Consider the following 27,319-nt stretch of genomic DNA (forward strand, 5'->3'; position numbering starts at 1 on the left):
CTCAGAAAACTGTGCCAGAGAGTCTCACATGACCTGAAATCACCTTTCTCCTCTGAGAAGTGACATCTCTAATATAATCCAGACCATTGTTCAACTTTTGCATCCTGAAATAAGGTACAAGTTTTCAACTTGAGACTAAATGAAAGAAGTTTATAGGGTTAGCTAGTGTAGCTGCATGTTCTTTAGATGTTTTCCATGCGAGCTGGAGGTCTGTATCACTCTATCTTGCGGTCATCTAGATCATTAAAAAGGTAAAATTGCTAAAAGATGCAAACAATTTCTGTTCTTAGAGGGGAAAAAATCATCTTGTGTTTATGTTTTCTGACACACCCTAGTAAACAATGGATTCCCTGAACATACCGCTTAAGAAGGAAGAAGTGGCAACTGCTAATGACAGACCATTATTAAAATAAAGAACAATTTTGTTGAATACTGAATTTACTCTTCCTCAAAACAGGAAGCTGAAAGTGTTTTACTTAATTAAACAGCAGCATATACAGTGAAGTAGTAATGTATATTCGATAACCTTCTTAATTATTACCTGTCATAGTAAGACACAGCAGATATCCCTATATATTCTACAGGTACCCTATACTGGGGAGCCTGTCTCACTTCTCCAGAGCTAGCAGATGTCCATGAGAGCCACAAAGTGCTGGGCTGCCTGAAGACTGAGGGCTCCTTATGAAAACATACATCAAACTTCTCCAGAATTTAAACATAGGTTTTGAAAAGAAATAGACAAAATTATCCTATTTCTCATAAAAACGTGCTCTGTTCTCACCAATCTCACTTCTATTACGTTTCTTATAAAATGAACATTCTCCCTCTCTCCTGTCTTTCTGTACACAACTAACACCTGAGTTCAGTTTTTATGTTCAGTCTAATTTCCCATTTTGTATATTTGACGCCTTCCTAAAGCTTACTTGACTTGTCTGACATGTTTGCCAGATATGAGCACCTCTTCCAGGATATATTTTTTTTAAATTATTCATACTTTTTGGGAAATTAACAGATTTTCATGCACCTTGACATGTGAATATGACTTTTGGCCATACAGGGTGAAAACCCCTTTAAAAACCTGATAGTATGTCAAAAAAGAAGATTAAGAGAAATCTTCAGAAATCTGCATGGTGTTATTTCTGTTTCAAGAATATAAATGTCTGTTCTGAATATAAATAGATTTACTAGTTGCGGAGGGAAAGGACACAGAAGTGCGAGGAAGCCTACTCTGTACTTCGGAGTGCTTATTTAGATTTTCGCATGACTGTGCAGAGTCAATAAACCTATGAACTGTAATTGCATCATACTGTTTTTCAATTTACTTCAGTCCTACAGATACTGAAGTATCAGTCTTAAGGAAGCTGTAACACCTCAGTGTACAAACACTCGTGAGCACAAATACATAACACACTTTCCCATTCCAGAAAATCCCATTCACATCTTTCTGACCATTTCCATGGAAAACTAGAAGTTAACCACCAATTCAGCAACAATTTTCAACACTAAATGAAAACAAAAGTCTTACAAATCATTACTCAACTGGCTAATAACGTTAAAAATACAGTAATACCTTTCAAGTGTTTAAATTTTAGAGATAATCATATCTACCTTTAGTAAACACATCCTTGAGGGGAAAACGACCATCCTGTTTACATTTTGAATGGCAATAATACATTTTGTTTATTTAAAAAATTACTATTACTAAAGGGGAACTACTTTTTTGGGGTATGTTGAGCAGTATCTCATTATTCAACTAAGATGATGTAACTATTGGGAGACTCTTTCACAGGCTGACACAAAGGTATTTTTAATGACAAGACTAGACTAAAACCAGGAAATAGATGCTAACACTCCTTTCATGACCTCCACACATCACCGACCAGCCACCTGGCTTGTAGTTTAGGAGAAGAGTATGCATATAACCTAGCTACAGACAGAAACGTTTAGTATTTACTAAGTCAAAACTGAAGCTTTTTACCCTACTGTTAACTGTATTAAATATTCCTTAAAACCCTACCACAATAAACTACCTGAAAATGACAACAAAGCTAATGTTCACTTACTCCACAATACATACATATGTAAGTACATAAACATAAATTGTCACATCCCAGCACAGACACACAGGAGATGCTGATGAACCTTCTAGGAGAATTATAGCATACCTTTACAAAGCTGATTTGCAGAATCAGATTATTTCTTTGTAACTGATTTTACAGTCTGCTAAATAAAATATTCTTCAAGAAAGCTGTGAAAATTAATGTCTTGTGTATCTTATGAATTACTTGGAGATACACAAAAGTATTGCATACACATATATCGAGTCTCTCAAAGATGTGCTGGCAAGGAAGTTTTAAATTACTCTTAAAAATTTTACTACTGATTCCAACTTTAGCCTTAACTCTGCTCCCATGAACTCTTTCATCTTCCACTAACAGGCTAGAAACAGATCACAGATTTTATGAAATGCAGCATGTTCTACGAAACGTATGCATTTCAAACGAGGTCCTGCCATTGTAAGATGACAGAACATGCAAATACCCTTCCAGACTACAGCCGGGAAGTAGATGGGGGGACCACGGGCAGATCTTTGTATGTGGGTCTTGCACAAAGAAGAGACTGAAGATCTGTCAGCAGGAGGCATGCAGCTGATTGCTGATGGCCAGCTGCCTGCTGCCGGTGCAATGTGCAGCACCCAGACGGAGTGGGCAGAGGAACAGAAGATTTAGTAGGTGCGCCTCAATCCCCTGAGGTTATATCATGTGATGCGGAGCGCCCGGAGGAACTGGGGGCAGATGAAAGCTGGCAGCTGTGTGCTGCCTCAGGCGCTCCGAGGCTGCCAAACAGGGCTTACAAACATGTTAGCTCAGCGGCAGAATTAAAGCCCTCATTCAGGTTTATTTTGGAGTAAGAAACCAATGTGCATACAGGGGATGGGGGAAAACTTGCCCTGCAGGCTGAAGCCTAAGTACACCTTGACCTCTCCTTGCAAGCTTCTATTTTGTAGGGCAGGCTTGACTAAGGGACCAACACATCTAAATAATAATTTAGATTGTTGTCGAAGCAACCTCCTCAGTTTCTGACAAGCAGACACAGCTGACATTTGCTGCCCTCTGCTTATTAAATAGGCAATGATATTTTAAAGTCTAAAGCGCTATTATTTTGCCAGATCAGCAGGGAAGTAAATCTGTTGCAGTGTTCAGTTAAAACAGTTATGTGATTTTTCCACGTTCACGACTTGCTCCAAATGAAAGTACCTCTTTTTTTTTTTTCTTTTTTTTTTCTTTTTTTTTTTTTTTCTGTGCCAGAGTGACAAAGGAGGAGAACTGGAAATTCAGTCTTCGCATCTTCCGTGCAGAAATTGATCTGATATATATATATCTATACATGTATATATTTAGATCTATAAAGAGAATTTTAAAAATCTTTCGGAAAAGGAAGTACCATTGCATTCCTCAGTGCTTCTCGTGGAACCTCGGGATGCAATTGTCAATACTGCAGAGAGGCAAAGCCAAACTGTCCTTATCACTAATCTCACACTGCAAAGGGGGAAGAAAACAGTTCCCTGATCTCTTCACTGAGCCCTCTTGTCCAGGCACCCAAAAGTGGTTAGGAAAAGGGAGCTGCCACCCTCCACTTGTTTAGCAGTGCCTCAAAATACAAAAGCAGTAGCACTGGTTAGTCCTACAGACATGGAAGGAAAACTGCAGGGGATCTGAAGGGCTGAAAATTCTACTGTTACTTTCTGGCGGTGGAAAAGTCAGACATCACCTTCAGAGAATTCATTTTATGAGAGAAAGTTCCTGCCTGGAGTATTTTGGTGAGATTCAGAAAAGCAAAGTCACCTTCAGCTTCAGAAATTCTTTACAAAATGCTTACACCATTCTAAACCCAACTTCGGGAAATCCATATTTAAGTAGTCCTGTTGTTTTGTAATGAGAGACTACTTGTTATAACAATCTTTTATTAGGCAGGACTCCACTGGTGTGTATGCAATCTGGAAGACAATGCAAACAACCGGGATGGTTTTCTCCTCCTCTGCCTCCTTTTCTGCTTTTAAAAAAAATGAAATCCATTAGGTAGAGCACAATTTGTAACAGGTATTGCTCTTTTGGAAATAGTCAAACACAAACCAAATATATTTCACAACCGAGCTAAACTCTAATTTGAAAATGAGTCTCAAGTCTTCCTCGCTAGTTTTATGTGAAAATTAGAGTACACATTTACTTAAACTTTTATTGGGAAAGGTGAGAAAACAAGTAAGAACCCTGAAAAGAAAAGCCAACTTTTACAAACGTATACAACTCTCACTTGTTTCATGTCCCCAAATTCTCAGAGCGCCTCATGGGAACCTTTGGGTACCAAGGTAAGACAATTACTATATGTCATTTGCGTACATAGCTGCTAATGTCTCAAATGGAAGATTGTATCAGTACAAATACATTTGTCATACAAAATCTAAGGAAATTACACTGCTGCTGTGTTAATTTGAAGGCTGCTATCTTTCACGTACCTCTTCTAGAGACGCTTTTACCCTGACATGAGACATCAGCTAAACAACGAACAATGCTTGACTAGACAGCTTGCTTTCTTGTTCCTCTCTCGTCATACTCACCTGTCCCACTTTGTTTTGCATTAGCCGCTGTTCTCCAAGGTATGCAACCTCATTTATCTGTGCTTATAAACACCGCACATGCAAAGACTCCCAAATCTGACACGGGTCTTCGTGAGGTAGCACAACACATCGATACAATACTAATGACCCTTCTCACACAATGCATTCAACTTGTATGTACCTCTAGTGAGGGAGTAAACGAAGTTCTAAGAATTTGTTTTCTAGATAGCAAGAATAAACAAACATAAGAGTGTTCCAACTTTATAATATAAAGATGTATCAAGCACAAAACCAGTTTGTTACTTAAGAAAGGCCATGTATTTATCTCATATACGAGTAAAACAGCATTTGCTTTTAGAATGCTAAAAACAACAATCATAATCAGTTACAAAAATTAAGCATTCATGTTAACTAAACAAGAGCTATGCAGTTTATGACACTAAAATAATGAATCACTATGGAACTCCACCAATATGATTTTGTAGAAGGAAATTATTATGTTGGACAGGATTGGATTTAATTTAGACTTCTGCTAGACTAATGAGGTAATCTTGGGTCAAGCTTGGGTTAGAGAAAAGACAAAAAAATCTAGCCCTTGATTCAACTCTAATTAATATACATTTTACATAAGCAGGAATAAAACAATTTGACTCAGTTGGAAAATATTACGGCCATTCCTTTGATCTCCTGGCGTTTTTCCTCCAATTACCCGGTTTTGTGACTCAGTAGAGCAAGGGTAACACCACACTTTATCTTCAGCCAAACAACTGCCATCACTTCCGCTCTAAGCACAGGAAAACAGGTTGGAAGTGTCATGGTCTTCAATTTTACAGAGAGATGTGCAAAACGTTCTGCTGAATAGCAAGACTACTATTGCCCAAAGTTCTTCAGGACTTGGAGAATTCATGGCAGGGTAATACCTTATCCTTGGAAACACAGGAAATTTTTTGGCAAAACCCACTGTCTTTAAACTAGTATGAAATTTTGAACATCTGAAGACCAAGATTCATATACAATAAATTTATTACTGGTTATAGATCTTCTTGTTTCTTCAGCAGTAGTATTTGCATATGCAAATATAATACCATTCCTCTCCTGTCCTTCCCAGGAGTTCATAATCAACTCCAGTTATCGGAATTTGTGACTGTTATCATAATATATCTGTACATCTAAAGTATCTACTCAAAAGGAAAAAAATACAGTTAACATGAAAGCAGTAAGCTTGATAACGCAGTAGGATTTTCATGAAAGCATTTTGACTGATAACAGACAGGACCACTTCTCTCCGAGATGCAAGTTTAATAATAACACTTGAAGTTACTGCAACAACTTTATAACTTCAGGAAAATCTTTTACTCTAAAGCCAAATCCATGGCAGTGTTGCATGGGCTTAGACAGTACCAGAATAGTCTCAGCATTTTTCTGAAGCATTTTTTCCGGGTACAAGCAATAGACCTGTGGTAAAGGGAGAGTGTAACCAAAGTGACTGTCATCTAACCTTCTACATGTATTGACAAAAATGCTTGCATTCCTTCTGCATCACAGCTATAGCATTGGTAACCTGATGCAGAAAACTATGGAACAACTCAGTTCTGAGGAATCATTATTGCCTAAATGTTGCACTATCATTACTTCAGGTATGATATTCCTTGCTTTTTCTTCTTTCTACCTATTGACCCTCAGATGGGTTAGAGCGCTAAGTGAAAATTTAATTTAAACTTATTTCTGTCCAAGTCCTCCATTTCTCAGTGGAATGTTTTATAAGAAGCCTTTTTAAGAGAAGATTGTTGCTTTTGAATCAATATTTTTATGTCAGGCATGATAAAATAGAAAACTTCTGTAGACTTCTCATCATGAGAGATGCTGCATTACTAGCACAATTTTTAGGACTTTGGTTTTGCTAAAAAGGTGAATAAATGCACTTACCAAACCAAACAAAATCCTTTTCATTTGCTTTTAATTTTCAGTAACGCCTTACGAAAACAAGGATAACTGCAGTAAACTATATTTAAATATTTTAAAAGAAACGACTCTTATTGAGTTGATAAATAAATATTAATGCGGTGACAAGAAATTATTTAGAGTAAAATTGTTTTCATAATCTAATTGTTAAATATATGATGCTGGAGTTTCAGTAATACCGCTAAGACAAGTTACCTTTTTGTGTGGATTTAAAATTTCTAAGGCAGTGTTAGAGCCACATATGATATACATTATATGACGTACATACTTCATTATCATTTTTAAGTAAGAGAAGGATCCTATGGCTTCTTATAGAACTCTATCTGCTAACAGTCCAGATATTTTTGTGCATATAACTCAGGAAAGGATACAGTTCAAAATCTACAGCTTAGCTGAGTAAGACTCTTGTTACAGAAGACCTTGCAGACATGGGTGATGACAGTACCCAAGCAGAGTGGTTACCATAAGGCTGCAGTGGATACAACTTCTGGGAGCATGGAAAATACCTGCCCCTGGTCTGCTTATGAAAGAACCAGGTACTCCCAAAGCTCCTAGCCAGTGTAACAGTCACAACAGCAACCTGCTTAAATACAAATCACTGTTAAAGGACTTTGTCCAATCCTAGAAAGATGGGCTATCTGTGCTGATAAAGGTATGTAAAGGGCTGTCTTCTGTCTTCCCTTGAAATTGGTAAGGCTATATTATGAATATCAACAGGTCTGAGATTTCACTTGCATGGTTAACGAGTATATCTGAGAACAGATTCAGCTGAGTGTTATCTAAACTGATCTAGGTCCTGGATACATGCCCAGACATTTATGGTGTCAGGTTTAAGTTTTTATTATTATGCAATATTCTTGGTTGGTGATGACACAAAGATTTTAACCAAGTTAATCTTTCAGAATCAAACTCAGCTACTTGACTTTTAAATTAAGAGATTTTTAGCCAACAGACACTGAGTATGTAGAAAAATATCCGTGACAGAAATGACGTTTAGGATCTTACCTTCCTTGTTTTTCATTTAAATAATTTATATTATTAATTACTAGGTGTTGAGTCAATTATTCCTAGTCTTGATCTATTCCTGCTATCAGTTATATGGCCTGCTTTATGTCCTATTTAATGAACCTTTTTAATGGAAATTAGAGAACTCATAATTTCTTTAACCTATATTTGTGACTTTCCATGCTTCCAACAGACTTCATAAATCAGAGTGTATTTTCTAAAACTTGATTTTAAAAGCTTTAATCATACAATATGAATTAGACACTGCTCACAAATGATGCTTTTTTTTACATTAAGTTACACAGAGTCAAACATTTCAGAATTTGTGTTACAAAACAATGTAACAAGTAACAGCTGAAGAGCAGCATTTTTCCCTGAAATAGTCTCAATGGAAAATATTTTTCACTAGTTTATTAAATAGGTTTACCATTAAAACAATCATATAACTCCACTGACAAAAAGCTGCACCAATTTAAAAGTGTGAAAGTAAACTGAGACTATTAAGCAATATAAACCCCCACAGGCACGTTATCCTACTGCTTTCACTCAAGTCCATTTGAAACAGGTTAATGCTAAAGCAAAATAAGTCAATCAAACCAAAATAAGAGTGGGCTTGCACTGACTTAACTAAAACAGTGCTAGCCTGTGTGTGAATGAAGCCTGACTGTTATGTCTAGTCTCTGCAGTAAGACCATATGTAGATGGACCTTCTGTTTGTTTAGGTAAGTATTTAGACACAATTTAAACCTGATTTATGCCAGTTTGGTTTAAACAATATGCAGAGTGGTTTGAAGACTGGCTAATAAATGGAGTAAGACAGAGTTACAGAACAAAACATAAAATAATCTTCACCTTACCAAATAATTTTTAAAATGTGTTCAAAGGACATAGTGATCTCCCTGTACATTTTATTGATGGAACCAATAAGCAAGAAGGGGACTTCTTAATGGTAGTTCTGTGCAAGAAACTGAACTAATTTTTTTTTTCTTTTTAAACTAGGAAAAAACCCAGAGTGTTATGGAATGGAAGACTCCAAGATATCCATAAAGGAGAATGTTTTGGAACAAATACCCTTTGCTAGTCTTCTTTCCTCCCCCTTCCTCCTATTATCCTTGTGTTGGTACCTTTATTTAGCATTCCAAGACAATGTTTTCTAGAGTTCTTTCAATGTTTTGAAAAGTTTTTTATTAAAGAGTTAAAAGATTTTCTTAAAGACTTCAAATTACTTCATTTGGTATTTCACTTTCTCCCTCTGACTTTTGCCTTCATTAAGTATCTTGCGCTATATTCTCGCTTCATATATTGGTTACATTTGTTTTAGACATTCATCCATTTCTATCGGGCAGGGAACCAGGGTATAGTATGGATCACACTCAGTTTTGAAGAGGATAGTTCCAGACTGCCTGGTTAGCAGAAGGAATGCAGTAATGTCACTGTTCAAACGCAGGCACACTGCGAAGTCTGAAACATTCTCCATTTCCAGAACATAATAATGAAATTATCAGCTGCTTTACTGATATGAAAAACAAACTATTGGACAGTCATATCATTAAACAAGTAACACAAGCTAAAAATGCTGCAGGTTTCTTGGATGCCCTCTTTATGTTCTTTAAAACACTACCCTAGTAGCCACTTCACTACTGGCCAGAAGAACATCTGAGCAACAAAGGTCTTCAGGCATCATTCAAGACACGGAAATCATGGAAACACAGATTCAAAACCAGCTTATTATCAAAGTTGACAGTATTATAATTCATCAGCTTATACAAAACCTGGAAGAAACCCAGTTTGTCTCTCAGTTATGGGTCATATACACATTTAAGAGTAACCCAGCTGGCAGTGAAGTTTTGAAATTTTTACATTTTTGTAGGAGTTGATTCAAAACTTTTAATTTCAAGTAACAAAGCCATGCCAAAGACACTCTAATAGACCTTTTATACTATAAAATTGTGTTGCTTTTTTTTTTTGGCAGTGTAAATACAATTTGAGAGATCAGCATATATTCAGTGTCCAATGCAGAAAAAAATACGAGCAATATTAAATCAAAATCTTGCCAGTCCCACTTCCCCACTCCCCTTCGCAAAAGAGTATGTTTTTATTAAATATATTTGAATATTTTATGTGAAAGTCTCTAAACTAGTTGAAGAAAGAGCTTTAGAACCCTAATTACTAAAACCAGAGACATGCTTATATTTCTTATGGTTTCAAATACGTAGAATGAAATTCAACTTCAGAGAGAGGCATGGTGCCAGCAAATTATACACTTTCATTAGAAGGGTAGGAAAAAAGGCAGGGCTAATGTACAAAAGAACAGGGTGCAGCACTCAGACAGAAAACCTAGTATTCATCCTGCATTTATTCAAACATGTTATCATATCCAGGAACACCACTACTTTAAAAAAATCACATACCAGTTTGATCTAAGCATTTTTAATCAGGTTACCACCAAAATATTTGCTACCTCTTTACTAATACCACTATTACCATTACTCAGAATACATTTCATACACTTTCTTTTATTCACATGTCAGCACAGCGTCACTCCCTCTAGTGGGTAAGAAACAAAGCTTATACAGACAACCCGAATTTTCATACAAGGGAGAAGTACTCCTGCAGCTACACCAACAGCAACAACACTGGCTAGAGTGTAAGTCTCCTATCACAGCCACAAAGAGAACCACTATTTCACTCTGACTACTAGAAAATGTGTTTTTACTAGCCCTGTTGTTTGCTTTTGCTTCCTCAAGTTTCCAATGGCCAAAAAAGAATTACAATGAATGCAAATATTGTGGCAGCAAGAAATGTATTTACTTCTAGCTTGCTTTCACTTCCAGCAGCATGGTAGTTTTAGTTCTCAGCAAGTTTTGCCTGCCATCAATTATTTTCACAAATCTGCGTCTTCCTTTGCATATACTGGCCATATACTAAACTCAAGTAGTATTAAAATCCTGTGTCTCTTCCTGCCAAATAACTTGATTACTCTATTTCATTTGAATACTTGCTTGACAAACCCAACTCTGGAAACACTAAGGCATGGCTTAATGTTTACAAGAACTCATTTCAGCAAATCTTACTACATAATCGCATAATGAAAAAGAAGACAAAAAACCTCAACCATGTACATGGATTTTTTTGACTGTTATATATATATATAAAATCTGTATAGCTAACGGAACTACAGAATACTGCCAACCGTGAAACAAAACAGGAAGAACGGGTCAATAAAAAAGAACTTGTTATATGCATTTTTCTGTATATATTGCCTTCTAATGTACAATTATTACCTTCTAATGCATAGATCCAAAGAAGTTGGCTAAAAAAAATGAGCATCAGTTTGCTGCAAATGATGTTTCTAATTTTTTAAAATAGGAATGATTTTTAACTGATAGATATTTTAGTCTTTCTAATTGATTTAAGTTACAAACTCATCCTAAGCCATGAGATGACTCTAAGCAAAGGACAGCCACTCTCATTTACAGCAAATTAAGGTACTCAGTAGTTCACAAATTGTTACTCTTAGAATAACATATCAAAACTTCATCTGAAATTATTTGATAATTTTTAGATTATTTAAATTTACACTGATGAGTAAATAATCCACGGAACCACACTGTAGAGAAGATGACTGGCAATTACATCACTTGAAAGACTGTTACCAGAACAAAATTGTTAAGTAACACATTTCTAAGAAAGTGACATTTTACAAAAAGACAAAGGCATATATTTTCCACCAAAACCTAATGCTGCTGTCATCAACAACCCCACAAAAGCTACAGCTACCTAAAATGGAAATGAAAATGTAATGTATGGAAATATTCTCTTATAAAATCTCCTTAGGCTTCACATGTATTAATGTATTAGTTTGCAAACATTAAGATCAAAGGGAAAGCAACAAATACATCCTAAAAAGTTTTTAGTCAGATTTTTATTAACGATATACAAGTAGCAAGGCATAAAAAATTAATATGTTCAAGCCTTGAAATGTCAAGTGTAATGATCTCTAGCTCTGCTTACCTCCTTTGCTTTTTGTTTCAGTCTAGCTTGCTCTGGGTCTTCTTGCCTTGAGCGACTCTACATATTTAAAAAAAAATGGGGAAAAAAGGTTAACAGATGGTTTAAGAACCCCTCATCTGTTGCAGTAAGTTAAAAAATACCAAAGAAAGGGGAACAGGATACAAGGTGTCAAAAATGGGATGCTTAAATTCATAGAAGTGCAGTTTCAAACCCATAAGCCTCACCCAAAAGACTGTTAAATATTCAGTTGTAAATAAGTTCTACCCTAGATTTAAATTTAAAAAAAAAAAAAAACCAAAACATGTTTTTGTCAATGCTAAAGTTTCCATACAGGTTTAGATTTCAATTATTTAATACAAACAAATTCAAGCATCCAAGAGTGGAAATGATACCCTTTCCATTATCTGATCTTTTCAATTTAAACTCCTTACAGTCACTTATCTTAAAATAATTTACTGTTTGCAACTAAGCTTTTATTCAGCTGTTGGTAGAGGATGTGGAGAAAACAGTTGTAAAGTCACCCTCCCAAACAGTAAATCTTCATAATAAAGATGTTACTATCCATCTGAACTTACGCTGAGTACAGCACAGAAATGCACATGTTGAACTCATTCATGCACTACTACTACTATTAATGTTGTAATTTTTAAAACTGGAGAAATATTGCCAAATGGCAACTTTTGCATTTTCCTTCAAAACCAGAAACAATAGCTCTAAAACCCCATTAAGAATAACTGTTTAATTGCAATAACAACCCATAACAGTACATTTCTTCAGATACAGACTGTTTTACAACCATATATTAAAACTGTTACATTCTTATTTATGCTCACTATACATACTCCAATTGATGGAATTCAAAACTCGAGAGGTAGATGCTATATGCATTATACTTTGTTAACTGCATGATTGGTCAGTATTCAGAAAAGGTTGCATAAGAAGTTGTAGGAAGCTGCAATAAAACTTGCGACATCTGTGGAAAACTGTTGTTCCCAATACCTGAAACATGTAATTGTTTTATTTTGGTATTTCTTTGAGATTTAAAGTGGTATCATTTACACAGCTCCTAAAGGAATAAGAATATCTATGCCCTCTCCCATCTATCTTTCTCTGCTTCTTTCTATGCTAAAGACAGACCTGAAACTTGAAAGAATATTAGCTTGCAAACTTACATATGCTCAGATTTTTTCCTGTTGTTTGAATTTTTCATGACATATTCTGTTCAGACGTTAAAAATCCATGAAGAAAACCAAAGGGAGACAGTTTTTAAGGGTAAGGGGACACGTAATACTGTTGATATACCTAGAAAGAGCCTTGACTGTGATTTGGCAGACAGGGCACCAATGACACTGAATTCTCTACCCTTTTTCCTGTTTGTTTGTTTTTGTTTTTTTTAAACTGGGATTATTTTCTCAGCTAACATAGCACACACATAAAACACAGTGATGACAAAGCATGGCCAAAAGAAACAATAATGAGATTTTTTAGAAGATGTGCTTCACTCTTCCACAGTGCACATTAGCTTCATCTTCCAACACCACCTACTAGTGATTTTGTGCCTGTTAGCATAAAAGGCAGTTTGACAGGATAGTGTCTAGAGTAAAGTAATGAGAAATTAAAATCTGTAGACAGCTAATGACCAAATTAGACTCCCATGTTGTAGTTGTGCCAACCAAGAAACTCCAACTTAACTTAGACTAAGATTCCTTCTAACTTCTGTGGTCAGACAAAAAGAAAAATGTAGATAACCTGATCTAGTTAACGTTTAAAGAACAAAAAGGCATTTCATGAAATACATAGATCTGCCAGAGACCTGGGAGTCTAATTCAGTAGAGCAATTGCTAAGAACTTGATTATATTTATATCTATTAGGTTAAAAAACAAACAACAACCATTCAATGAGTTGCTTCTCTACGAGATGGACTTAGGGAAGTTATTTATGAACTGAGCTGAATTAGGTCCTTGCTCTATCATTTTGTGATGACAGTTCAATCACTGCGTGCCTCAGTTTCTCCAGTACGACGTATGGAAAACTGTATTTAGCCCTTTCACGTGTTTTGATGCTAAATTTATAAATGTACAATGAACCTCTATTGTGTTCCGAGTCTCGCAGTGAAAGCAGTACAGAAATATGAAGTGTTGTTATACTACTGTATGAAGCTGAATCATTTGCCAAATGCAAAGTACAAGTTAAAAGCATTTCAGCTTCAGGAGAAAGCAGAGTGTCCTGAGAGAATCAAGCTGAGACTTCTAATATCGTTACCAAGTTTCTACAAGAAAGTGATAGAACCCTGGAAAACATACCAGATCTACATTGTGTTTGGGGACATTGTAAGAAAAATTAAAGAAATAGACGCAAAGTAACATTGCAAATTCCTGGACTCCGTAAGTGAAGGAAAAACCTGAAAGCGCTACATATTAAAAAAAACCCACATTTAAAAGGTGGGGCTCCCCCCCCCCCCCCCAAACCGACCACATAAAAGTAGATCTGGAGTTCAGGATAGTCTGAAAAAGCAGACTCTAAAAGCAGGCAAAAAAGCAGATCTACTCTGTGTAAACCTCCAGCTCATTCACAATAAATAAATAATAAAAATTATTGCAGAGGTGAAAACAGGTACTCAACTCCTGACTGATATTAAATAGAGGAATTTTTTCAGTAATGAAGATTTAAAATACCAGGTGATGTTAGATATATAAACCCAGATTGAAGGTGAAGGTAGAACTACTTTTACATTGAGAGTAATGCAATGACTTTCTGGTTATTCCTTGAACCCACACCAAATGGCCTTTTCAAAGAGCTCAGGCTAGCTCTTGTTTCAAACAAGTAAATTCCAACTTTACACTAGATGTGTCAATACTCCTTAGTATTTATTAGTAACACTAATAAAATTAAGGAATTTAACTAAAATTAAGGAATAAAACTAAGGAATTTAACTGTCATTTTCTGTTTCTTTTTGTGTTCAGATAAATTTTAATAGATTTTAAAAAAAAAAAAAACAAAACAGATGGTTAAGACTAAAATACCTTCCTGCTGACTACCATGTCAGTTTGCAAATCAGTAAGCTTCAGAAATAAAATCATCAGCATATGGAGGCTAAAATGTGTTAAAGGAAAAGAAAAAGTATAAACATTGACTATTTTATTAATTCTTCACTTTATGATTTAATGTAAATTACAAAAGGTTTCTTCAATGCCAAGGCAACACAGATTAAAGCAAATATAAGCAAACGAAAATGTCAAGCTTAATAGAGGTCCCTAGATAAGCTTTAAAAATGTCACTGGCTTCTCTTTACACTCCATTCCACACGTGAACATCTTTTCCTTCCTCTGAAGAGTTTCAACAATTTTGCTGCTGTTCAGCTCTTGCAGTGCTTGTATGTATCTCACCATTTTTACTCACCAATTATTTTAATATTTTTACACTTACTTTTCTCAAGCTACTGACAAATCATTCCTATTTTTTTTTTAACTCCAGTTTAAATTTTTTCTTCGAAGTCATCTCATATTTTTTCTCCTTTCCCTCTAACATCCAAATCGTAATATGCTGCATCTCACCTGTTTTGTGAAACACGTTTTTTCAAAATCTTTTAATGCACCAATGCCTCCTTCCTCTAAAGCTTCGGAAACACCCAACAATCACAGAACCCCCCCAACTCAAATACTTTCAACTCCTTTCCCTTCCCCTCTCTAGTCTTCGTGTCTAGATCTGTAAATAAAGAAATCTGGGTTTACGTAACATATTTTCACGTTGATGAATAAATACCTTTAGAAGCAAGCTAGCTTCCCATAGTAATTCTAGAGAAACCTAGGACTGATCCTAACCAGATAAAATACCTCTAAATACATTAAATGCTGTCTCCGACTGAGAACTTAATTCACCAAACCAGGTTTGTTAACATTTCTCCCAAACATAAACTACTTTTATTAGACCAGACAGCCTGATATTTTAATTGTTAAGAATGAAAGTGCTTTGTGTTAGAGAACTTGTTATCTTATTTATCTGAAAACTGCATAGATCACATTAGGTCTATGGAAATACTAGACTTTGAAAGTATGAAAAGCAGCATATCTTAAATGTGTATTCAAAACACATTAGAAATATAGGGTTTCATTTACATGTTACCAAACTCCCTAATGTTCCAAACCTCAGCTTTTCCCCTTGCTTGTGTTAAGAAAGAATGCCACAAAAAACAGACATCTAATTACACATATAACAGCGTAGTTTTAAGAAGGGGATTTTGTATTTATTAGAACTGTCTTAAATTACAAAACAACAATATTTTTTATCTATAACTCATGTAATACTTAAATATATGCAACAATTATTTTTAGAATTGGAGGATACTCTGTGCACCTACACAGATGGGCAGACCAACAGTCCTTCTGATGTATTTAATTATGATCATTATTCAGTATTTTGTCATTTGTAATGTCAAAGCTTCACTGTTGTTACATTTTGTCCCACTAACAAAAAACATTTTCTATTAGATGTATAATAATTTTGAAGTCTCAGCTTGTTAAACCTCTCTCTCACAGGGTATCTCCTCCTAAATAAGTCTCCTGCATTTAGCAACATCTGATCCCAGTTAAGGCACTTACAGCTCTACTCCCGCTTCCCAATACATACACTGGGAGTCTTTAATGCTTCAAATTAATCTTTTTTCATTAAATAAAGTTAAGAGTCACAACTGCAGGTGCTGTACTATTGAGAGCCACTGCTGTGCCAACAGTTTCAATTTTAAACCTATTTTTCCCCATTGATGACATTAGAACTTCACCCACGGCTGTACCAGCTTATAACTTTCACTTTTAATTAAAGAAATTAAATTGGCAACATGAAACACTTTGCTTTCACATTAACTTTCACTTTTTATTAACAAAGCTAAAAGCAGCATAGCTGAGGGTAAAACCCTATTCAGAGCTACGACCACAGTGAGGGGGAATGCAAGAGTACAGGTCTAAAAAAAGATTTATTTTAAAATCATTACAACTGAAGTAAGAAATTTCTAAAAATTCAGAAAATTATCTCAACACAATAATTCCCTCTTTGCTCTCCTCTCATTAGAAGTGAGTTATAAGTTTCCGTTCAGAGAGTGCTTCATCTCACAGAAAGCTGCATTACATCCACTGTACTCTCAGAAGAGAGGGAAAGGATTAAATTGGCATGACGACTGAACTCATCTCTGGCTCAAAGAGGTAGTCCCTTCAAGTAATGACAGGATGTATGTGTAAGGAAATCAGCATTGCCAAATTTCAATAATGTCTCTCCAATAAAAAAAGCCCTTCAGCCTATAGCACGATAAAATCACTATCATCCATAAATACTAATTAACTTCACAAACAACACTAAACATAATTTTCCATTTATTTACGTAATAATTCTTTTTACAGAATAGATCTTACTCCTGTGATACTTGTATTTAAGACCCCAAAACTTGACAGGCTTGTGCTACTATACAGAACACTCAAAATAATAGACTAATAGAATGCATATATTGGAAATTAATTTTCAAAATTAATTTAATAATAAACATGCATTTAGCCAGATTGAGCAGATGAATTAATGCTGTAATTTTAACATGATACACTTTATTGTAGATTATATCATAGAAGTATTATTCATTGATTTTCTGAAGACAAGGACAACCCCAAGCTGTACCTTTACTGTAGAAAGCATCACTCTCTCCAAAAAACAATTCAGAAATAAAACCAAACAAACGAAGAAAAAAAATCAACTACAAACTCCTCTTCCTCCTGCTGCCAGAAATATTTCCATTATTAGCCCAGAACCAGAACCTCATTCAATTTGACACACACAACCTGCATTTTCCAGGTTTTGGAAATAGCTATGAAAGCAAGCAAAGAACATATCTTTTACTATAGCAAGACCTGTGCTTTGTTGCGTTTTTTTGTTGTTGTTGTTTTGTTTTTGTTTTTTTTTAAGAAAGTCCACACAACATACACCATGTCAAATATAAAGGTAAATTCCTCAAGTGATTTTAGTGTGGCTTTTGACCTTTCTGCAGTCTTAAGGCTTTCCTTAGCTCATCTTGCGATTTCCCATACCAGCCACCAAAGACAGATTCAAAAGATCTCTGCTTCTGCACACACATGGAAACGACAGCCAGTGGGTTCTTACTGGGAAAACAAATGGGGGCAAAGAGTTGACTCTCCCAAATATTTCCTTTGAAGAGACTGCACCCTACCTACGTGTTTATATACAAGATGGCTCCTCGTTGTGCCATTATTATTTTACCCTATTATTCACATATCAGGAAGATAACCCAAAAGTAATGACAATCAAGGCAGCTACAGCCTCTCCCTGTACAGCTTCTGTATTTGACACATCATATTATCTGGATGTTTGAAACAGGACTGTTCCGGCAGCAGGAAGTGACTAGATCTGACAGTTTTGGGGCCCAACGTGTCTTTAAACTCTTCTATTATAAAAAGAATCACTAGGAAGTAAATTAGAGAAATGCTTTGGGCCACACGTTCTAGGTTGGTATGCATACATTGTGGAACATGATGCAGAGATTCCTGGGGTACAAGAGATTGTGCTAGCTCCTGAAACAGTATAGTCTTGTTTTCAATTTTTAGGTTTTTAATTAAAAGAGAAATTGTATGTTGCATTGCTACTATAGCATACCTTATGATTTTTCCTTTCCTGTCAAGTTTGTCTTCCCCCAAAATATCTCACTGGAATGCGAACATCAGTCATTATTCTTCTAAGCTCATGGTATGAAGTTTCTATTTCTCAAGTATTTCCCAGGCATGGGACATAAGATTTTGTAATATTCTCTCATTTAACAAGCCAAATAATACTGCTATTTTGCAGTATATTGCTTTAAAGATAATCTTGTAGCTTCACAATTATTTTTAACTTGGACAGTGACTTCTCTCAGAATGTAAAAAATTTAAAATATTTTTTGAAACCTGACCTTTTTTTCTTTTATCTCCCCATCTGATTTTATCTCTCATTCTCCCAAAAACATTTCCTGAAGCAAAACCAACCCCATCTGGGTGCTTACAGATTCTGCAATCACATCGTACTGTAATAACTGAAATTATGGTTGCAGATCAATCAGAACACTAGTGTCAAATATTTTCTTATCTCCTCCTAAAGAAACCAACCCACTACCCAAAACAACAACAAAAACCTGCAAACCTGACATTTTCTTTGACCATCATTTACATCTCTTTCTTATCCCTTACTGGATTCTAATGCAAAATTACCAAATTGGTTTCAATGGTTCCCTAAGACTCATGCTGACTCCCCTTTCATTTCAATCTATTCCTTCATTTTTCATCATCTTTTCAGTTGATTATTTTGTTGTTGGTTATTTAATAGCATCCACTCCAATGCCCAAAACATTTCCTTCATTACCCTATTCTTTGTCAAAACCTGGACTTCGGCTGTTAACAAGGTTCCAAAGGGTAAATAATTAAAATAGAATTTTCACTGTACAAGTTAAACTTGTTTACACTCTTCCATACTAGACAATAGATGAGGTACCACTAGCAGGTAATTTTGAAATTTTCCTAAAGTTATTCTGCTGAGTAACTTTAAAAACATGTTGCAAAATAACATGACAAAGCATGTACAAGATAAAAGATCACTCTTTTCGTCTAAAAGGCACATTAAGAATCTGCAGTTATAAATAAAAAATTTCTGATTTTTAGATTTAAGCATTTATAGGAAAAAAAGCAGAAACAGAAATTTCATTTCAAAATCCCAAGTTTTCTATAATCTTTAAAGACACAATACTGTCAAGATGACAAAGACGCCATGATCAGGGAAACGTCGTCTTTGCATAATAGGTATTTAGTCTCCAGAGCCAGTTTAATCATTACCCCCTTTGCAGATACAAATATCAATCAGCAGGACACAAACAGACAAGAAATGGTTACTGATCTTTATCACTAGTTATCAGGGCAGCTGGGGCAGATTTTAACTGTGTCCTTTTAATAACTGTGTCATTAGAATTACTGCATGCTTTCCACAAAGACTTCAATCTCCTTAGACAACTAGGCAAGTTCATAAAAGACTAGAAAAAACTAAATCCTGGGTAAGGAATTAGTACGTAGGAATTCAGAATAAAGACGTTAACAGTTATTGCTGTTAATGTACAGGTTGTCTTGCATTTGAGCAGCAACCTAGATTCTAAGGAAATCACGAACAATCTATTATTTAGAATAAAAAGTTGTAATCTGACCATATTTTCCTAAACTATGTCCTACTTAAGTCTTGCAATAGGTTGTCAATCCATTGGAACAGAATGGTTGAGAGCCAGCTAAACGCTCCACGAAGGAAAGACGCCATCAGCGTAAGTTCAGTTCTAAACCAGCATTTACACTTAAATCACAACGTTGCATAAGCACCTCCCAAAAGGCTCACAATATCTTCAACTTCTCTTTCTAAACACTAATACTGATAAATCAGCATTGCTCTTCCATGGCTACTTTGTGGTTTAGCTTTTTAATACCTTCATCTAGTTTTCTAGTATACCATATATTTATGCCAAGCTGTATCCTGTCACTTTCTGGTTATGAAGTTGATTTATGCATTCATTATTTTCATTAAGGTAATTTTTTCAAATCAAGTAGAGGACTCTTTTATATTTGTTTGTTGTAGAATTCTTTAATTTGCTCTTTCTGTAATCTACAGGAATCAAATTTGTTGATCATGTATTTATTTCCTAAATTTTGACTTCGCAGAATTTATATTATTCAAGACTAAAACAAAACAAAACAAAAAAAACCAAAACAAAACCAACACCAAACCACAAAACCAAAGAACACTGAATCATGAAGTAATTCAGGTAGGAAGGGACAACAGGAGGTCATCTAACCCAACCTCAGATAAGCCCGAGTAAGGCTTTATGCAGTCAGGGAAACATTTTTGAACTAAGGACTACAGGCTACTGTATCTTCCTCAATGTCCATAAAAACAAAAAACAACCAGCATAACAAACAAGTAGCAGGATACAGAGAAAAGAAAACATGATTCATCAAGATGTATTCACTAAATGGAGAAAACAGGATTTTAAAAAAAAGCATTTCTTTATTTAAAAAAAATAAGCATTAAGAATGAAAACAGTAAATCTGTTTTCATCTAAACATTTAAAGACTACGTCTGTTATGTGGAAATCTGCGGTATCGTTAACAATGTGAACAATTATAAATTAAGAGTGAAAATAGGACAGATTAAAGTAGCCAAACTGAGAAACAAATTTCTGAAATAAGCAAGGGTAGGTTTTTATAAAAAAATATCTCAATTTATGAACACTAATGGCACAAAACCAGCAGGCTAAGTGTTACAATTGAGCATTGAGTTGTTCTGTATAATCTCTTCAGAATATACAATAAATAATTCAATGAAAATGCAAATGCAATGAAAATTGAGATAACTAAGGGATAAACTTATTTGCAGTTTGATCTGATATGAGATATATATATATATATAAAACTAAATTAAATATGCAGTTATAAACAGGAGATCTAGCTATAGCTGGATGTTCTTGAAACAATATTGTCTTAGTTTGTTCTATTGCGTGTATGAAAATTCACTCTTTGGAATTAAAGTTACAAAGGAACAAGTCCAGAAGAACTGATAGTTAACGGAAGACAGGCATGAATCAATTAAATAATGCAGTCATATAGAGGTGACTGGAACACCAACTAGGACACATAGTATTTAAATTAAAATAAACAAATGAACAAAACTTTAAAAAAAAGTCTAGAAACTCAAGAAATAAAAAGCCTCAAAAAAGTCAAGTAGTAAAAAGCCTCAAAAAAATCCGTAACAATTTACTGAACTTTGTTTAAATACCAGAAGTGTAGGCTATGATTTTCAAATGGCACAGAAACCCTGGCATCTATTAAATTTCAAAGGCAATTGTGAAAATTATTTCACCAAGTTATTTTGAAAATGTTATCCATTGTCTCCTATATTCCCAAAAACTCATCACATTCAGAGCTGTATCTTGAAAATGTAGGAGCATTCCAGTCAGGTAGGTTGAGAATCATCGAAGACAAGACAGCATGACTTAATGAATTAAAGGTGTGATGTCAGAACAACAGTATCTTTTTGCTATAAGAAACAAAATGTCTTTATGAAACAGATTTCACAAAATTAAATAATTGTTTGAAGACTATGAATTGTTAAGTAGTTTAAAAAAAAAAAAGAGTAAATTGGATACCTTGGCAGCCTTTAGCAAGATTTCCCTCTCTTGTTCATCTTTCCTTTGCTTTTCTAAACGCTCCAACTGTTCAAAAAACTTTAACTGTGATCGGACATCTGTAGCTTGTTCATACCATTCATCATCCTGTAAAATAAGAACAATGTTTTACAAAAAGCATGCATTTTCATCAAGAATGTGTTTAAAGAATACTGTAGGTGTTATACATTAAAATCTTTCCGTTGTACTAACAATTAAAAAAAATTTCCCCCTTTTTTTTTTTTAAGCTCGGGGGAATGAAGCTAGCCTATAGTTAATAATGCAGCTAGAATCTGATTATTTCATTAATATCTAAGCAAATTTAAAAAACAAGGATTGACTTATCAGCACCAGAGACATCAAAGAGTTAAAAAAAATAAAACCAACATACTGATTAAAAACCCCCAAGATGCTTAGTTTATTACTGAACAATCCTAGATATAGGATATAAGCCTGCTTATAAACTGCAGTTCCTGTATTTGTACTCATCTTGAGCTAGTAACAGACATGATCAAGATGCAGAATTATAAAAGCATTAAAGCTAAAAATTCAGTTGAAAATAAGCCTCTAATTACAATTAAAATAGAAGAACTTTATGACAACTAAGAGCATGCAAGCTTTCCTAGTACCCAACAAACAACAAGAATTTATGACACAAGCTGCACGGGGAACACTCAGAATGTCAGTCAGAAAAATAAGTTATCCATATTACTGCCATCTCATTTATCTGGTTAATATTTTCCTTTTTCACTGCAATGCTATGAAATCAAAGAAAACCATTAACCAAGAAATATACAGAAGACAATGAAGATACTACAGTTCAGAGACAACATAATTTTTTTCTAGGAATCTGTAAAGATATTATTTTAAATGCATCTTTGGCTTAATACAGACTAAGCGAAGTGTTTTCTTCTCAGACACCATCCTAGGGAGAAGGAAGGAGGGACTTAACACTGCTGAAGCTGGTGAAGAATAATGGGAAGAAGCAAGGAGATTTTACTTTTAATCCAGTATAGTAGAATATATCCATCAACGGCAAGGAAAGATATAAGTGTAGGTAATACACAGGCATAGTAGCCTTTATTTTTTTTAATCCATTTTTCTATCACAGTAATGTCAATTCTAGTCACAGATCACAAAGATAATTTTTCTTGCAAATGTCACATACAATTAGTCCAACTGTGACCCATTGGGAAGGTTTGGGAAATAGGTGGGCAAAGATACAGTCCAAAGCTGTTTGACCAGGCTTTCACTCAAGGAAAACAACAACAACAAAAAAACCAAAAACAAACAAAAAAACCAAACCAGAGCTACTCAATATATAAATACACTAAAGAAATCTAAACACAGCTTAGACACAACACACAACTACGTTTATTGCCATCTTGCTTTTACATCAGTTTAACAACTATTAGCATCTTACTTCTATCAAAAGAGATATTTCATATTTATCAATAAAGATGTTTGATTTATTTGAATTTCAAACTGCTTTGCAGATTCTTATTTAAATTTCCCCCCTGGTTTAAGGTATCTAAATTGTTTCTATTTGCTTCAAGAGTACAATCAACTAACAATGGAACGAGAGTAGCATTTAATCTTGAAATGTTCTTTTTAAAGAGAACATCATTGTTTAATAACAGTGAAGAATTTATAGCTGAATTCTTTAGTTGCTGGTTTAAGACAAATTGGTAGCTTTCGTAAAACATTAGCATTTCTCACAGCCAAGGATGCGTGAAGTTACTATAGATTCCTATATGTTGAAGCAATTTTGATCCATTCAATGGATACCTTGGTCAAAAAAGGAGACATCAAGAAACAGTCTTAGTCACAATCTATGAGCAGAAATAGCTTAACAGATGCTCCATGCTAGACACTTCAGCACAGAACGACAAAAACATAATTCTACACACCAATTCTATCACAGAGGAGGAAGACAGATCTGGCAAGCAGCGCTAGCATCCCACCACTTTCTATTTGCCGAGGTAGACAAACCTGCAATTAAAACATGCTTTGCACGCAGAATGAACACAACGCCTACCGTGTGCTAAGAAAAAACGGCGTCACGCTGCATGGTTCTATAACACACAATACCTTTCTTTGCACACTTACTTTGTATGATTCCATTCGGTGCTGGGTTATCACTGTTACTTTTTCTATCACTGTTCTTAATCTGTTTTGTGTTGCATGGGAAATAAAAGTAACCACCTCAGCTGGCACATCAGTAATTCCTAGTTTTTTAGCTAAAGCAAAAAACAAAACAAAACAGAATTAGCTTACCCCCAAAAAAACCCTCCCCAAACCTCTACAGAACATAAAGTCATAACTTCATTTTCCTGAACAGAAAATCCATGACAGTGTATTTATGTAGCTTTGGTGATACATTCATGACCCCTTAAAAAGAGGCGTGACTACACTTTAAAGTTTGAAAGAGAAATCAGAGCATTTTTTTTTTACCACTTAGAAAGCATTTAAGAACTTTACTGAAGTTTATCCTAGTATGTTAAATTAAAGCATAACAGAGTATGAGACAATTTGAGTTCTCAGTTGTTCTACACAAGAAAAAGCAATTTCTCTATCTTCAGAAGCATTAGTGCAGATTAATTTCACGGTCAATGAGATGAGGCTGCGACCCAAAGCATACTGTTGCACGCTTTAACCTACAGTATTGGCATACTACTGACAACAAAAATTCTTTAGAAAAAAACCTATTAATTGAATATGAGGAAATAAAGTCATATTAACAACAGTTATTTAAAGACACCAGTTGTCTCCCCAACAGTGCTAAGAGACATATTCATTGTTACTTGGACATTTGATACTTTGTTCTGAGTTTATACAAAAAGCAAACACTCTACAGTCTAATGTATTGATATATTAAGAAAACCCACCTAAGCTACAGAAACAAGAATATGAGTAACGCATAGAAATTCCTAAATTCATCAGAATAATTACTAAGTATTGGATATAGATTTGTAGATATACGAATATACATACAAATCCAAGCTATAGTCCTATAAAGACATGTATATGAGTAGTCCCAGTGGGACAGTTTTCTGGATAGACAACTCTGTGTGTGCACGCACACACGCGTAGATATTTTATATATAAAAAAATAAGTATTGTATTTTGTACGGATTATTAGATTTGACCCGCCCTAAAAGAGTAAATACTCTGATAACACTGAATCAGTCTTCCATTGACTGAACATGAATCTTTTAAAAATGTTTGTGAATATGTTTGTTTGTGCTACGCTAACGGGTATGCAAAACACTACAGGAAATTTGGTTGAGAATATTTTGGAAAGTGTTTCCTGAATGGTTAATTACAAAAGTAACCTTTGTTTGCGGGAGGGTCCCTGAGCAAATGCAAACCTGAGAGGCTTAAGAACGAGTATTTGTTTTGTGAGGCATTCCTATCTCTTCCTGGCCAAATTCAAGAGCAAGAACCCATCACACGTCTAAAAAATGAAGACGAACAAGTGAGCAGTGGTCTCACATGGATGTATACTTCTGTTATTTTAATGATGTGATCTGAGACGAACTGGCAGCGTTCAGCATCACCCTGGGCTTCTGTCAGGGCCGGGCTGGGGCCGGTCAATCACGGCGCGAGCGGGCCGCCCGCCGCCACCGCCGGCAGGGGGCACTGCGGCGGCCCCGCGCGCCGCCCGCCGAGCCCGCGCGCCCGCCCCGCGCGCCGGCGAGCGCTGAGGCGACAGGGCCCAGAGTGAAAACGGCTCCGAGTTCTGTCTGTGGGCGCGGCTGCTACCGCCGGTTCTGTGCCCAGCCGCCTGCAACAGATCACGTCTCCTCCAGCTCTCCCTCGCCCCGTCTCCTCCTCGTTTGTTCTTTTTTTTTTGATCTGCAGTGTCTATTTAAATGTATATTTTATTACATCACTACAGTACATCATTCCCACACTTCCCAGAGCTGAATTCTCTATGTCATATATTTCTGATATTAATTTTTTTAATGATTCTTTGAAGTCATCATCTCAAACTAACTTAAGCCAGCACTGACTCCATACTGTACACGTTACCTTAAGGATTTTAGCAATATGTATATATGCTTTTTAACTGATTTTTGCTTTACCGCTAAAAAAAAAATAAAATTAAATCTTTCTTGGTGCCCAATTTGTTCGCTGTAATAGAGATGGAACTCCACTGAAGTTGCTGAAAGCTGAACGTATAATGCGGATGTCTGCTTTCCATTAAGATCCCAATGCTGCAACTGTAACCCATGCAAATTAAGTCCTTGAAGTCAGTAGGCCTGTTCATATTGGTAGGAGCTATTTGGGCAAGTCAGACTTGCAATATGAACACCTATTTCAGCATGCACCATTTTATTATGCAAACATGTGTAAGCAAAGCTATCAATCAAAAAACCCTAGTCTGAAAGATAAAATGCAAGTAAGAAGGGAAATTTAATTAACTAGTATCTAGAAAAGAGGTTTGAGATGGAAAATTCTGCCGAGTAGTCTAGGTAAGGGTACGAATGAATAATTGTTAAAATAATAATTCTTTGAATTTCAGCAGTGTAACTACAGCTACTCAACTTCCCTGAGCACACACAATCCTTTCATAATAAAGGACTATCACCATCTTGGATTTTTCATAATAAAGGTTTCCCTAATTTTAAAGACTTTTGTTCTAAGTAAATTCAACCATTATATGGCTGGTTCTGCCTGTCCAACTCTTCAGAAATTCATCCAGAATCAAAGGACCATTCCCTGAGATGCCTGGTTCCTAGAGATTCTCATCCTACATCCTCTTCATCAGCCTCTGCAATATCGCAGTAACTTTCTACTCCTGAAATCCCTCAACACAATATTCTCAAAGTCCAGAAAACCACCCAGAGGCCAGTTATAAATGGAGTCCCTCAGGAGTCTGTCCCGGGACTTACCCTTTTTAATATCTTTCTCAGTGACCTGGAGGGGGAGACACAAAGCATGCTCATCAAGTTTGCAGATGGCACCACACCGAGCAGTGCAAAGGAAAGGGCTGCCAGTCAGAAGGACCTGATGATCAGGCCAGCAGGAACTTCATGAAATTCAAGAAGGACAAATGCGAAGCGCTGCACCTGGGATGGACTAACTGTCTGCAAAAATACAGGCTGGGGACTGCCTACCACGATAGCCACAGATGAGGAGTGGGGAGGAGTGGCTGGAGAGCTGCCTGGCTGAAAGGGACCTGGGGGTGTTGGCTGACAGCCACCTGAACGTGAGCCAGCAGTGTGCTCAGGTGGCCAAGAGGGCCAATGGCATCCTGGCTTGTGTCAGGAAGAGCATGGCCAGCAGGACCAGGTGATAGTGCCCCTGTATTCAGCACTGGTGAGGCCGCACCTCGAGTACTGTGTTCAGTTTTGGGCCCCTCACTACCAGAAGGACATCAAGATACTAGACCATGTCCAAAGAAGGGCAACAAAGTTGGTGAAGGGTCTGGAGCACAAGTCTTATGAGGAGCGGCTGAGGGAGCTGGGGTTGTTTAGTCTGGAGAAGAGGAGGCTGA

General features: G+C 35.8%; 1 protein-coding gene across 9 annotated transcripts in view; it reads right to left on the minus strand.

Annotated features, from left to right (window-relative positions):
- The window catches only part of LOC148051043 (transcription initiation factor TFIID subunit 4-like), a 150,731-nt gene that overhangs the window by 61,475 nt on the left and 61,937 nt on the right, over nt 1-27,319 (minus strand). For 7 of the 9 annotated variants that reach the window (XM_087738688.1, XM_087738686.1, XM_087738689.1 and 4 more), the window contains 3 exons: nt 23,926-24,056; nt 21,799-21,924; nt 11,597-11,653 (listed from right to left, as the gene is read on the minus strand). In XM_087738688.1, coding sequence (XP_087594814.1) covers nt 11,597-11,653; nt 21,799-21,924; nt 23,926-24,056 — 314 coding nt within the window. Of the gene's footprint in view, nt 1-11,596; nt 11,654-20,050; nt 21,690-21,798; nt 21,925-23,925; nt 24,057-27,319 lie in introns of those variants that run through there. The other 2 variants (XM_087738691.1, XR_015700319.1) reach the window with 2 other exon arrangements.

Source organism: Nipponia nippon, unplaced genomic scaffold (assembly GCF_047370975.1).
Source record: "Nipponia nippon isolate SJK-2023a ecotype South Korea unplaced genomic scaffold, ASM4737097v1 scaffold_7, whole genome shotgun sequence".
Taxonomy (NCBI): domain Eukaryota; kingdom Metazoa; phylum Chordata; class Aves; order Pelecaniformes; family Threskiornithidae; genus Nipponia; species Nipponia nippon.